The following is a 13,961-nucleotide window of genomic DNA, read 5'->3' on the forward strand; positions in this document are numbered from 1 at the left end:
CCGAGAGGTCCCGGGTTCCATTCCCGGCTGGGCAGAAATTGAAATGATGAATTTTGATTTCTGTGTCGGGTCTGGGTGTTACTACGTATAATAAGTATCCCATCAAAAACAATACTTGTCAANTACTTAAGTAATGTAACTAAGTATAAAGGTGTTGCAAGCAAACGATAATTTGTTATTTGCTTATACGACTTGTTTACAACCGAGAATAAACGAACGATCAACGAGTTATAATGAAGTGATTATAAATCGACGCACGCGCATCCCAGTGATGGCGGGACCATGTGTACGCCGCTAGCCATATTATGGTACGTCCTATATCACTAATGCCATCAATTAGATCTATTTTTAGGACTATTGCATTGCATGACTCCTAGTAGAGTTCTATGTTGGTTTATTTATTACAAATACAGACTTAGTTGTTAGAAAACAATGTAAAAGCCAGCTGTCTCTAGATATTTTTTCCAGCCGGCTATGGTTGAGTTAGACGGTCTAGAGTTTAAAAGAGAGTTGCAGCTGTTCGAGAGTTAATAGTCTGATATATACGAGCATTAATCTTTGATTTTTGTATTTTTTTATTTATGGACTTTCTGTCACAAATCTGATATAAGTATATTGAAGTTTAATATACAAGCAAAAGAAGATTAACATAATGGTAGAGACGGATGTACACTTACTGATTTAAATCAGTAAAATATAATAATGATTTTAAAATCATCATCATTATCAGCCCACGGTATAGTATCATTTTGGTCTCTGTTCAAACAAGTTGCTCAGTCTAAACCCTATATTCTTGTCAAACTGCAACAAGTGATTTTTCATACAGTCATTCATCTTGCTTGACAGCGACACACGCTACAACTGCTTGGCAACACGCGGTCATTCAAAAACTGGTCGACCCTACGGTCATGTACAGAAATGTGACCAGTGACCAGCCCACGGCTAAAAATACCGATGTAAGACTCTAAACCAATTACGTCCGATAGTGAAAGTGCACACACGGCCTTGTGGCCCCGAGGCAATCCGATTGGCATGAGGCCTATGCTCTTAAATTGATTTATTTCTTTTGTAGGCCTGTTATGTGATAGTAAATGTGTCGGTATAACGTTATAAAACAACTGTAATGATGGCCAGTTGAGGATTAGTAGAGCGTAACAGTGTATAAGTGAAGACAGTCACAATTGACTCTTTCTCACAAATCTACAAGTATTAATTTATTTCGTTGGCCGTTTGGTGTAGTGGTTTCGGAACTACTACCTATGCCGAGAGGTCCCGGGTTCAATTCCCGGCTGGGCAGAAATTGAAATGATGAATTTTAATTTCTGTGTCGGGTCTGGGTGTTATTATGTATAATATGTATGTATTTACAAAAAAAAGTATTTTATATCCACTGTCTAGTACTGTACCCATAGTAGTAGGGACTAGAAGCGTAGTGTAAAATGTCCAAGGATATTTATTTATTTACGAACATATTGCTTGTTAGATAATCTTCTCGTTAAACATGCCCTTCCAATATTTGATTTTAAATTATTCATAAGGTATACCAACAGTAAAACGTATTCATTATTTTGTCATTCAACTGTCACGTTTTACGACCGCCATTGATCAAACTGTCATTAATGATTCCTAATGGTCGTCCATTACCAAATGTCAAATTGCCGACTCGAATTGAAAATGCAAAAGTTTGACATCTTGTGTTATCGTCCATTTTTTGATTAGCCTGTCTTCACTGGCCTTTTACTGCAGCTGTATGAACTAGAATTAAATTCAAATTCATTTATTTGCACATTAGGATTTATCACAGAAATAGTTCAACTAAAATCTTCAAGGACTTCGTGGTCTTATTATCAGGTCATTTGTGCTCGTTTTCACCATCAATCCATAATTTTTAAGTGACTCCTACCTATGTCAATAAAATTCCTGTTATGTGTTACTTTAGGGGTCACTTAAAAATTAAGGATTGGTGGTGAAAACAGGCATTAGTCTCTTTTTTTTATGCAAGACAAAGCAGTTATTTGACCACAATCGCACGATTCAGTCTCTATTGCAGGAGAACGACTTTTACACAATATACCTACTTATTACAGGATGTTTTATAGAGATTTTGTAGTTTTCTATCTATTTTATGATACTACGAAGCTTCATCACACACGCACATGTAGGCACTTAATCTTTTTGTGAAAGGCGCATGTCAAATTGAACAGTGATACTCCATATTAAGCAGTAATTAAAGTAATTGCGTAAGATGATGGCATAATCGAGGCGGATGTCAGGGTAATCTGAGATTAACGCAAGAAACTCTGAGCTTAACACCATTCTTCACACCGCACCGTACAAAGCGCGTCACACTTGCCTTAATAGAACGCACTAATGGCCCTAACATCTGACGGTACTAACGCCCGTATTCACAAACGATGCTTGCTTAAGTGAAGCAGCAAATCGAACGCACAGCGTTGAAGAGAGCTCTGTTATTGATTCGCATGTCACCCTGTACGTTCACGCGCGCTTACAAGCTCATGTTTTAATGTTTGTGAAAACGGGCGTAAGTACTCGTATATTCAAGACTTGTGGGTTGAGGTTGAACCGAGTTTTTGAGTAAGTACTTATCTTGTCATAATCATAATTTTTGGCTTAAGCGTGCTCAATTTAGTGCTCATCTTCTAATCAAGTGTGAACTTAACATATTAAATTCACCCTTGAGTAGTAAAGATGAGCATTATCATGCTGTACTTAATTCTCAATACAGACATAGGGCTCTAGCTAGACCAATCACAGGGCAGAATCTATGCTTAAGTTTTGTAAAGTATACGTCAGACAAACCACCAATTTATCTTCATTTGTGAATAAGGAACTAATGTATCCTTGTTGTACAAATATCAAACAACACATTTTTCTCTTTATAATAGGTAAAGTAACTTGTTAATGTGATGACTCAATGTGACAGTTATCACGATGATAATGGTTAATGATGAGCTCGACTACGTGACCCTTACGAGGCAAAAGTACAGGGCGTCGGCTGATTGCAAGAAGTCATTAACTACAAAAAGTCATTAAGTGTCCATACTAGCATGGCGATATTGGCCGCAACTTATACTATATTATGCAAATATCACCAAATGGATCTCTGCCGTAGTACTTTGGAAGATATAATTTTGTAAAACTTGATAAATCCAGTTTCGTCAATTTTTATAGCATTAAAGTAATCCCATCAAAAACAATACTTGTCAAAAAAACCAAGTCTCGCAACTCAGTTGTTCTACGGTAAAAAGTTGTGAGATCCATCTAATACCAAGTCCAGGCCAGGAAATCTTTAACGTTTTACATAAATATATTGACTTGGCCATCGCATGAAAACACGTGTAAATTAAATTATTTAGTGCGATGGCCAAGTCAATATATTTATGTAAAACGTTAAAGATTTCCTGGCCTGGACTTGGTAATCTTGGTATTACATGGATCTCACAACTTTTTACCGTAGAACAACTGAGTTGCGAGACTTGGTTTTTTTGACAAGTATTGTTTTTGATGGGATTAGAAAACTGGACCGAAATTGAAAAATTTTACTCGACTTGGCGGTTGCACTACCGTGCCCCCAAATATTTTAGTTTTTCCTTGATTCATACACCAAACACTACTTATATTCCAAATTTGAAGCTTCTAGGTCTGCTAGAAGTGCCTTAGAATTTTGATGATCGGTGAGTCAGTGAGTCAGTGAGTGACACAATAAAGTAACTTTGACCCGTTATAATTCTTAAACTACTGGTTCAAATTGAATGAAATTTTAAATATACCGTGTCTTTACAATGCCTGCATAGCTAATGAAAATTCAGCCTTCTAGTTTTATCCACAACGAAGTTACAGGCGGTCGAAAATGGCCTGAATTGCTTCGAGAAAAGGATGGTACGGCCGTGCCGCTTTTTTGCTCAACTTGGTGGGGGCACTGCCGTGCCCCCAGATTATTGTCCATTAATGATTTTGTGTCGTAACATAGTCGATACACACTCTGTTTTGACTAACTGCCAGAACTTAATAAAGATTTATAATGACTTTTTGTGTAAAAAACTTTTTAACCAAATTAGTGATAAAATCATTATAATATGTGCTTTACTGACTTCTGCCCAAAAAAGTTGCCATTTCAAATAATTTACATTACTTTAGACACTTTTACAAATTTATCCTCAGACACTACACAATCTATTTATTGTGACAATAAATCATAGAAACAATTAACGCTTCACAAAGGAAGCCAACAAAGAAATATACTTACACAGATAAGCAAGATTAGGATATGAAAATTTGTGTATAGGTATGGTTTCAAATAACTATCGTGATATCGTTCTTTCAATCTAATCTTACCAACAGAGACAGTGCAGTGTGGATGACATAGAAAAGACAACACATGAGATGTTTTCTTCATGAAAATTTTCTACACGGTAGTGTCTGAGGGGCGTCTTTCCATTCTATACATAGCCAGAACGCAAGGGTGTGAAACTAATCGAGTATAGTTTGGATATGACTTTTTTTACTAAGCTCCTCCAAACTATACACGACCAGTACGCATACGCTGCGTACTGCCAGGCCTGGCTCACTCCGCGTGGTACATCCGATAATTACCTACAGCGAAGCGCCCCGCCGGCGGGTATTATATCAGTCGAGTGTCACGCGCTCGCCCGTCAGGACGCTGGCTTGCGTTTTAGTATGATTATAATTCTATGATCGAAGTATTATTTAAAAATGGACATAAAGAGAAAGAAATATTGTGCGGCGTTCGGGTGTTTAAATTCGAAAAGAAATTACCGGATTTATCTTTTTTTTTCGCTTCCCAAAGATGCTGAAAGGTATGTTGGCCATGTAGGTAATCAATAATAAAATTCTTAGGATAGTATAGGATTCTTTTTTTTCTGTAATAGTATGTTTAATTTATCTGTCTTATGTTAAAATAGGTAGGTATGAATGAAGACATTGTAATAGAACAAGTTTTTTTAATCCTAATTAGGTATATTTGAAATGTTATTTTTACTTACCTACATACGTACCTCATTACAAATAAGTAGATTAATTATTTTTTCACTAGACAGCAACCCTAACAGCGTAAGAAGAGTTCAGAGGCACGCGATAGAAAGAGACAAAACTTGTAGGTGAATAAAATTGTAGGTACGTAGTGCTGTGCGAGCTGAATTCCACTGTATCGCGTCGCAGCAAGACTCGCATTTATTTAAATCGTCGTGCGGAGTAATCCTTCTGTACCTGTACTATTACTTATTCTGTGTTTTTCGGCGGTAGGCGTAAAAGTGGTTAACAGCTCTCTCTCAGATTACAATTGTTTAAAAATAGTTAAAAGTTGAATAGTTACCTTTATATAGTGTGATCTAACTCAAAGGGCACTAATTTAAACCCCCTATCGTTTGCATCACTTTATATGCTGTGATTACCACTACACTGCACCTGTCACCGGCTCTCATCACTTCTTATCAACTACACCAACATGTCCACCTTGGCTGATGTACACCAGTTGCAGACATCACTGGAAGAATCTTTACACAAGCGCATGAGTGAGTTTGAAGCACAGTTTAAGCAATCGGCATCGGAGCCGACTACACTCGGACAGCTATATTCCGAGTTCAGGGCTTTCAAGGAGAGTGTTGTCGGAATTGTGCAGCTCCTGCGCTCACAGATTGCGGAGCTTTCGCGTGCCACGGATGCTCTGGAGATGCGCCATCGCAGGAAAAATCTTCTATTTGGTGGAATCCCCGAGGACACGAAGGAGGATGCCCCTGCGGTCATTTGTGATATACTGAGGTCCCGCTTTAACATGCCTGATGTGACCAAATCAGTATTGAAGGCATGCCATCGACTAGGATCCAACAGAGAAGGCAGGCCACGTCCAATTCTGGTGCGGTTCGCTGATCACACTACAAAATCCGCAGTTTGGAAGAAGAAGACTGCGCTAAAAGGTACTCCCACTGTCATCTCGGAGTTCCTCACGCGCAGTCGACAGACTCTATTCTTGGAGGCACGCAGAAGATACGGCATGACGAACGTCTGGACACTAGACGGCAACATTTATGCAAAGTTGGCCGACGGGAAGCGCTGCCTTATTACATCCCTAGGCGATCTGGACCCGACAGCCAACGTTAATCATCCTGTGCCTGCAGCTAGGGAAGGTTCGTCGGCGCCGGCAGCTAGATCCGCATCCTCGACATCAACTTCGAGCTCTTCCACTAAAATCATTGGAACTCGTAGGCAGGCCGCAAGGAAGTGACGTAGTGCTAGTTTTACTTATTCGTGTCCCATGTCACGTCCTTATTTTTGTTACAATTAGTTGAAATCCACGAAGGTAACGTTGAAATAACTTTTTTTGATTGTTTTGAATATAATAGTGCTGGTTTAACCTCAATTTCACGATGACACTCTAATTGTCAATGTCAGATTTCTTTTTTTTTTTTTTTTTTCTCTCTATAGTTCCAAAATACTGAACTGTCCTATGCATGACATTGACAGTGGGGCGCCACCGTCAATACCAGATCGCTGGTTCCGATTTTTGCCATGTTGGAAACCATATAGTTGAACGATGGTAGCGCCCCCCTGTCATTGAGTTTGGTGGGACAGTTCAGCGTGGGTCATCTATAACTTGTTCGATTCCTTCGCAGTGGANTTTTTTTTTTTTTCTCTAACTTGTTCGATTCCTTCGTAGTGGATTTTGCACGTTCGCGTTGGGGCCTTGGGGCAAAGGCGTCACGCCATACAGCCAGTCAGTGTTTCTATCAAACTATTTTTTTTTTTGTTTGTTTTGTTAAACTCTTTTCTCGCTTGCTTATACGTTTCGTTTGTTTCTTTCTTTGTTTTGTTTGTAAACATGTTATAGATATTTTATTCGTTCATGTTCTCAACAGTTCTGCTGGTGGGTGTTGCAGTGTGGCTTTAGTCAATAATATTAATTATCGCGTTTTAGTTTTTTTTTATGTCGTATAATTTTATATTATAATATTTAATAGTTATTTATATTATATTATATTTATTTGCATAATATTACTAAGCAATTATGTCTACAAATAATGAATCCTTTAACTCGGTCAATTCTTCTCTTTCTTTTCACTCGTGCAATAACTCCTTCGACTCCGATCTTTCTGATATCGAAACACTCAACGCTCAACTCGAGAAGTGCCTAGTGGTTAACAAATATAACTTTAACATTTGTCACATAAATGCACAAAGCATTCCTGGGCATTATAACGACTTACTTGATAGCTTTTCATCTAATCTCATTCACGCTGTTTTTGTTTCCGAATCCTGGCTTAAGCCGTCCATGCCATCTTCTACGTATAGTCTGCCTGGTTTCATTCTCTTACGGAATGATCGTACTGGAAAGGGTGGCGGTGGTGTGGCTATTTATCTCAGATCAAATATTCCTTATAAAATAATCTCTTCTTCCCCATCTACTTATTCAGCTTCAGCTGAGTATTTGTTCGTGGAGGTCAGCTTGGGTGGAGCGGTAGCGGTCCTCGGAGTCGTTTATTGCCCTCCAGCTGTCGATTATTTCCCTCAACTGGAACCTGCTTTGGAATTCATTGGCACTGAGTACTCTCACCATATTATTATGGGTGACTTTAATACCGACTTGTCTAGAGATTCCCCCAGAGCACAAAAATTCTTAACTCTTCTCAAGTCTACTGGTCTTCTCCATCTCCCTTTTAACCCCACTCATCATAACATTGACTCTTGTGATACATGGATTGATCATGTTATTATATCTTCCTCTCAGTCTGTTACTGGTTTCGGTCAGCTGCTGGCACCAGGTTTCTCNTAATATATTAACCTATACTAGGTACCATAATAATAATATTTTTCCTATTTGTTTTGGTATTTATGTTAACACTGTTATTAGCTTTTCGGTGAAGTGAAGCAGCAAATCGAACGCACAGACACGTTGAATAGAGCTCTATTGGTTCGTATGTCACCCTGTGCGTTCACGCGCGCTTACAAGCTCATAGTAATGTTTGTCAATACGGGCGTAGTATATTCAAGACTTGTGGGTTGAGGTTGAACCGAGTTTTTTAGTAAGTACTTATCTTGTCATAATCATAATTTTTGGCTTAAGCGTGCTCAATTTAGTGCTCATCTTCTAATCAAGTGTGAACTTAACATATTATTATTAATTTCTCCCTTGAGTAGAAAAGATGAGCATTATCATGCTGTACTTAATTCTCGAGACAGACACCGGGTCTTAGACCAATCACAGGGCAGAATCTTTTCTTAAGTTTTGTAATGTTTTTATACGAATATAAGGAACTAATTAAGTATCCTTGTTGTACAAATATCAAACAACACATTTTTCTCTTTATAACAGGTACCTAATTACGGAAACAAGGAATTATGATACGTATTACACCTAATTAAAATGTAATTAATACAATAAATTAGTAATTAATATTAGCAACGCTATTTAGAAAGATAATACGAATGTTTTGTTTTAAAACAACACATAACTTATGCATATTATGCGCGGTTTACCTTTTAAATCATTTTTGCAACAAATAATAATAACTAGCAATTTTTAAGATAAAGTTTAAATCTTCAATAAAATGCTAATAAATAGCTAGTTTTAATTCCCAGTCGCGTTTGCACTTAAAATAGAATAAACTTGATCCTGAACGTAACCTCGGCCGCCATTTGCAATGCGATAGCGTCCCTGGGGAGCGGCTAGATAAGGTCTTTCAGATCCAGATGTTATTTATAGAAGTCTAAAGGCTATTTGTAAATGAATTTGACATTTCATTCAAAGCCGCAAGGACTCGGGTTGGTATCGATTTTTGGTCTAATGAAGTATATTGTTTTAAACTTTCATGGTCACTATCATAATTATTATTACTGACGGGATTGCTACCATGTACCTTAATTTTGTGTTTCCGATATTTCGGCACTGTTGCAAGCGACATGGTCACGGAATAACTGAAGAAACATGCGGGTGAGATGTTATGGACAGACATATCGGTCTACCCTCTTTCGCAGTCTTTTATTACGATTGCCTCCCGTACCACCGTTCACCAATTCACTACAACCCACTAATGAAGTATTTATGAGTAAAAAGGTTGTATTAACCGATTTGTTTCATAATTACAGAGAACTACCATAACTTCAAAGCCAGCCAGAAAATGTTGTTCGTTCTTTTCAGCTAAATGACGTCTACTGCTGGATAAATACGTCCCTCAATTATTTCTACAACGACCGGTTCTGTGCTGCCCGCATCCAGGTGCTTCCCGCGATCTTTACTAGATCATCGGTCCACCGAGTCTATAACCGAGTGGGAGAATTGCCTACACTACGTCTTCCAGTCCGTAGTCGCCACGTAGTTACGTTATATGTACAATACCAGTCCTTTCTATGTAGTTATGTTTAAGGTTTCTAGTTACTTTTAGGTAACTAACAAAACAATATGAAGGATACAGATAAAATTCTTTTATTTTTAATGAACTGTGGCATCTAATGTAATTTGTAATAGGTGCTATTTTACAGCATATTTTTTAATCTTTTTTTTTTTATTTGACAAGAGGCAAACGAGCAGACGCATCACCTGTAGGCCTAAGATGCGCGCCGCCATAAGCGGTTATCACGCCATTTTATCGATTTTGCCCATACATTTTGACGACGATAAAACTTATCACGGCGCGCATCTTAGGCCTACTGATGGTAAGTGATTACCGTCGCCCATAGACACCCGCAGTCCCAGGGGCGTTACAGGTGCGTTGCCGGCCTTTAAGGTGAAGATACGCTCTCTTCTCGAACGTTATGTGCCAGAGACTGTACTATAGAGTATCTGTCTATAAATTATATCTATTTTCTCTGACTACTGCCTATCAATCAGGCAAAATAAACGGCTCACCGGAATAGGTTTCTCCTTAGATCTTCAATTATAGCACTGACGGCAAGCAAGAAGCCTTAAAAGCACTAGAAATGTATCGATTCCACAAACTAGTTTGGAAAGTTACTTGTTCGTGGATGTAGGGAAAATACAACAGTCAGTCTCAGTAGGGTGCGTTCGGTAATGAAGTTTGGACAAATGGATCTAATGGTATAAACACCTACTTCGGGAATTAAAGAAAAAATAGAATACCTTATAAGGACTACAGAATCTTAATTGTGCTTACTTAAGTAATTAGAACTAGGCTAAGTGGGGGTGGCTTTTCAGAACAAACAAGGTAGAGCTCGTTTTTTCCATAGAAATTGACTACGTCACTTATTCAATTGGGGTGTCACAGTAGATTTCTCTTGGTTCAAGTGCTCTATATAGTAAGTATTGTTTCTACGGATTGTTGGTTAGGTTTAGGCGGCCTAAACTTATAATAAGTATCAACGAATTACAATGTATAATATAATAATAGCTATTAGATACTAGTAAAAGTTACTGTCTTTTATCTTTTGAATTAAGAACACTTGGTAAAATAAAATAAAATTTTATTCATTGCTTTTCATCATATTTCTTGTCATTAAAACTCCTTGTTTTTGACTGGCTGTTTTCGTTAAGCTTTTGTACTCAGTCACAGGAGTCCGGTCACGACTAGTCGGGATGGTTTTGAATCCATTTGAAAATAGACTCTCAAGGCAAACCCTTTAAGTTGTATTTTCATTCACTGTGCCTTTCAAAGTTAGGTTACCTAACTTGAACGCTAGCCCTGAGTGAGTTGGTGAACTTTAAAAATAGGTTTGTTTTGTTTATTTTTGTATTGGGTGGTTGTGCTACATTCCACAGTTCGTTTTGATTTTTTATTTTGCTGGAATCGAAGTTATACTTAAATTTTAAATGCACCAATATCCTAGATTTATTCTTTACCATGATTCTTACTTGGTGACTGAGTTTTTTTGCTCTCTCAGCACTGGCCCATTTATTGTCCCGCAGCAGTAGTAGGATTAAAGTGATACTGAAACGTGTAAAAGCGCTTTTTAAAAGCCTGTTTGCAGAAAATAAATTACTTTTATGACTTAATTCAATTACTAAAAATTAAAATTAAAGCCGGACTCGATTGCTTACTAAATAATTTACTGGAATTTGTTATTTCATAGCTCATCAAAAGTTACATAGAGTTTGATTATCAAATTACGAGGAACATGATCTTTCATTAATTAAAACTTCAATGAAATTTTGTTGTTGTTTATTCGCAATTTAGGAGTTGATAACAATTTATTTTAATGTTGTTTATGTATCAAATTGGTAAGTAAAATAATTATTTCCTTATTGAATTTTGTACTAAAAAAGGCCTCAAGCTGGGCTTCAGTGGTGTTTTGATTAGTGTTTTGTTTTCTGTTTAAAATAAACCACTAATATAAATTATTTCAAAGTAAAAAATAATTATTGTATTGTACCAACTAACTTTTGTTGTTGTTAAACTAATTTTACTTACAAATAAAATTGTCTGAAAGGCTTAATTATTTTTTAATCAAGTAAAATAGTTCATAACAATAGTAATTGACAAAATATAAAATGAAGACAAATGTAGCTACTACTTCCTTAAAACAATTATCAAATGAAACAGGTTAAACAATAAATAATGTTCAAACCAGATCAATTATATTAGCACGTCAAACCAGCCGATTAGAGAGTGAGCGAATAATAAATAAATGTAATAATACCCGTAACTAAGTGTTGTAACACTTCTGGGGCAATATATTACGTCGCCACTTCCGTTTTTATTGTGGCTCTGTAGGCTAATTTAAACGGCTAGATAGATTTTATCTTCAGCTTTGTAAGCTTGTTTGTCTGTCTATCACTGAGTCACGGTTCATAATTCCTTTGCTGACTAAAATACTATTGGTCGGAAATGAGAAATGTATAATATTATGTTGTTGTCCAAGGTATTTCAATTAAGCATAGGCGCAGACCACCGATTTTAAGTCGGCCGATAGTTGGGCCCGATTCTAACGCCCGTGTTCACAAACATTACTATGAGATCTGACAGTGCGCGTGGACGCACAGGGTGACACACGAACCAATCACATAGCTCTATTCAACGCTTTGCCTTAGATTTTCTGCTTCACCTAAGCAAGCATCNAGAGTTGCAGTGGTGGGAACGAGAGGTGGGAATAGTCCCGTTTAGACTAAAATTTATCACACAAAGTTACATTGAAACTGCTTCTTTCACTGTCTTTATGGGTTGTTTGATGAAGGTAGTTTTCTTTCTTTAGAAAAATAACAGTTTTTTGTCTAAGGTTAGGTAATCCGGGGCGCTCTTAATGAGCGAGTTAGTTAAGACTTTCATATAACATTAAAAATTAAGTGTTTAAACTACAGACAATAAATTGTGTAATAATTTATTACATAGAATCTCTGTGACTGTGAGAGATAAAACTACCAGAAAATCACAGAATAACTTTACGCTTCCGGTAGGTACTGCGAGCTTTCTTCGACGTAAGTAATTGCCTTACATCCGGCTTACTACCTGCCGTTTAGATTTTGACAGCGACTTGTTAATTTAAAGAGATAGTTCCATGGTATGGGTTGTAATAGAGGTCATAACCCTGGTCAGACTGTAGACGTCATAGGCGTATAGTTTTGCTCAAACGAACAAACAGCTTAACGAGCATTTCAAAGCATTAGTAAAACCTTCTTCAAGCACTGGATCTATTTATTTGCAAGGATCCAAGAACCGGTTCTTTTTATATTAATTATACTTAATTAAACTCGTTTACATTTTATTTTATACAGGGTGTTAGGTAAATGGGTATATGAGCTGACACTAGCCCATGTTAACATGGTCATATAAATAGAATGGTGAAGTCAGAAATTTGATATCATCATTTTAATTTTTTTAATTTTCATACATAATAAATTTTATAAAATCCGATTTGTATGAAAATTAAAATAATTAAAATGAAGATATCAATTTTCTGACTTCACCATAACTACCATTTATATGACCATGTTAATATCGGCTAGTGTCGGCTCATATACCCATTTACCTAACACCCTGTAATAAATATGTCACTATTTGAATTATGAAGATGTGAAATAATTAGATCTTTAGGTATTTTATGTTACGGAAAGAATTTTAAGGCGGTTTTCATCAACAGATTGAGTGATACAAGAAAGTTTGGAGTGCAATATTTGTTAACTGTACATGCCAAACAGCTAATCAAATTAAACTGGAAATAGAACCAAGAATGAAGCTCTACAGTTATTCAACATCCAAAAATAATATTTTGCAAATCAACTCAAGACTTAATAATTGCACACTCGATTAGATAATGACCCTCGCATGCAAATCGGCAAAAACAATGCGCATGAGTTTAATTGCTATTGTGCAAGAGGGGTTAACCGGAGGATAAAAGTAAAAGTTCAGTCTTAACTGAGATTATTTGTAATCTGGTTTTTGAAAGAGAGCGGGCGAACAATAGTTTGTTAATAAGAAGGTGGCAATTGTCATTTTGGATACCTATCTATGTGAATCTTTAGCTAATAAGTAAAAGTTTTTTCAATTCTGAGCTTTGTGTTTCAATTAGGTACTTTCGATTTAGGTTAAGAAGTATTAAAATTAGAACTATTATAACTACACATTTAGATCACACATACACTGACTCACATTCTGAACATGACTTTATTATAAACCTAATTAATAAAAATGATTTAAAACAAGAAAAAAAACAAAATATGACGAAAGAGAATATTAAACATAATAGGTACATTTTATTTAATTAACTAGAATTGTACCTATATCAATTTCCAAAAAACTAGTTTGTTAAAACGTCAGATCATTTGCTTGTATTCAATAAAAAACATGTTATTCTGTTTTCTTACGCTTACAATCCACATTATTGAAGTCGCCTCGGGCAATAGTAATTGTATTACGTTACTTTAACTATCCGTTACGAATGGAAAAGTTGTTTTGACCACGTGCAAACAAGCTGTTATTCACTACGCGGTCTTTACGAGCCTACCCTACACATACGAATAATCGATATTGGGCCTAAGG

The 13,961-nt window shown here is 36.6% G+C and overlaps 2 protein-coding genes across 2 annotated transcripts in view; one reads left to right on the forward strand and one right to left on the reverse strand.

The window, feature by feature from the left end:
• LOC114355280 (polypeptide N-acetylgalactosaminyltransferase 2) overlaps positions 1 to 13,961 on the reverse strand; it is a 112,395-nt gene that overhangs the window by 51,700 nt on the left and 46,734 nt on the right. The gene's annotated exons all lie outside the window — the stretch shown is intronic.
• LOC114355281 (uncharacterized) lies at positions 5,281 to 6,426 on the forward strand. Its single transcript, XM_028308045.1, has one exon. It carries the CDS (start codon positions 5,486 to 5,488, stop codon positions 6,260 to 6,262), a length of 777 nt encoding a protein of 258 aa, XP_028163846.1. The 5' UTR covers positions 5,281 to 5,485; the 3' UTR covers positions 6,263 to 6,426.

This window comes from Ostrinia furnacalis, unplaced genomic scaffold, assembly GCF_004193835.3.
Source record: "Ostrinia furnacalis isolate ACB-3 unplaced genomic scaffold, ASM419383v2 OfSCF2378, whole genome shotgun sequence".
NCBI lineage: Eukaryota > Metazoa > Arthropoda > Insecta > Lepidoptera > Crambidae > Ostrinia > Ostrinia furnacalis.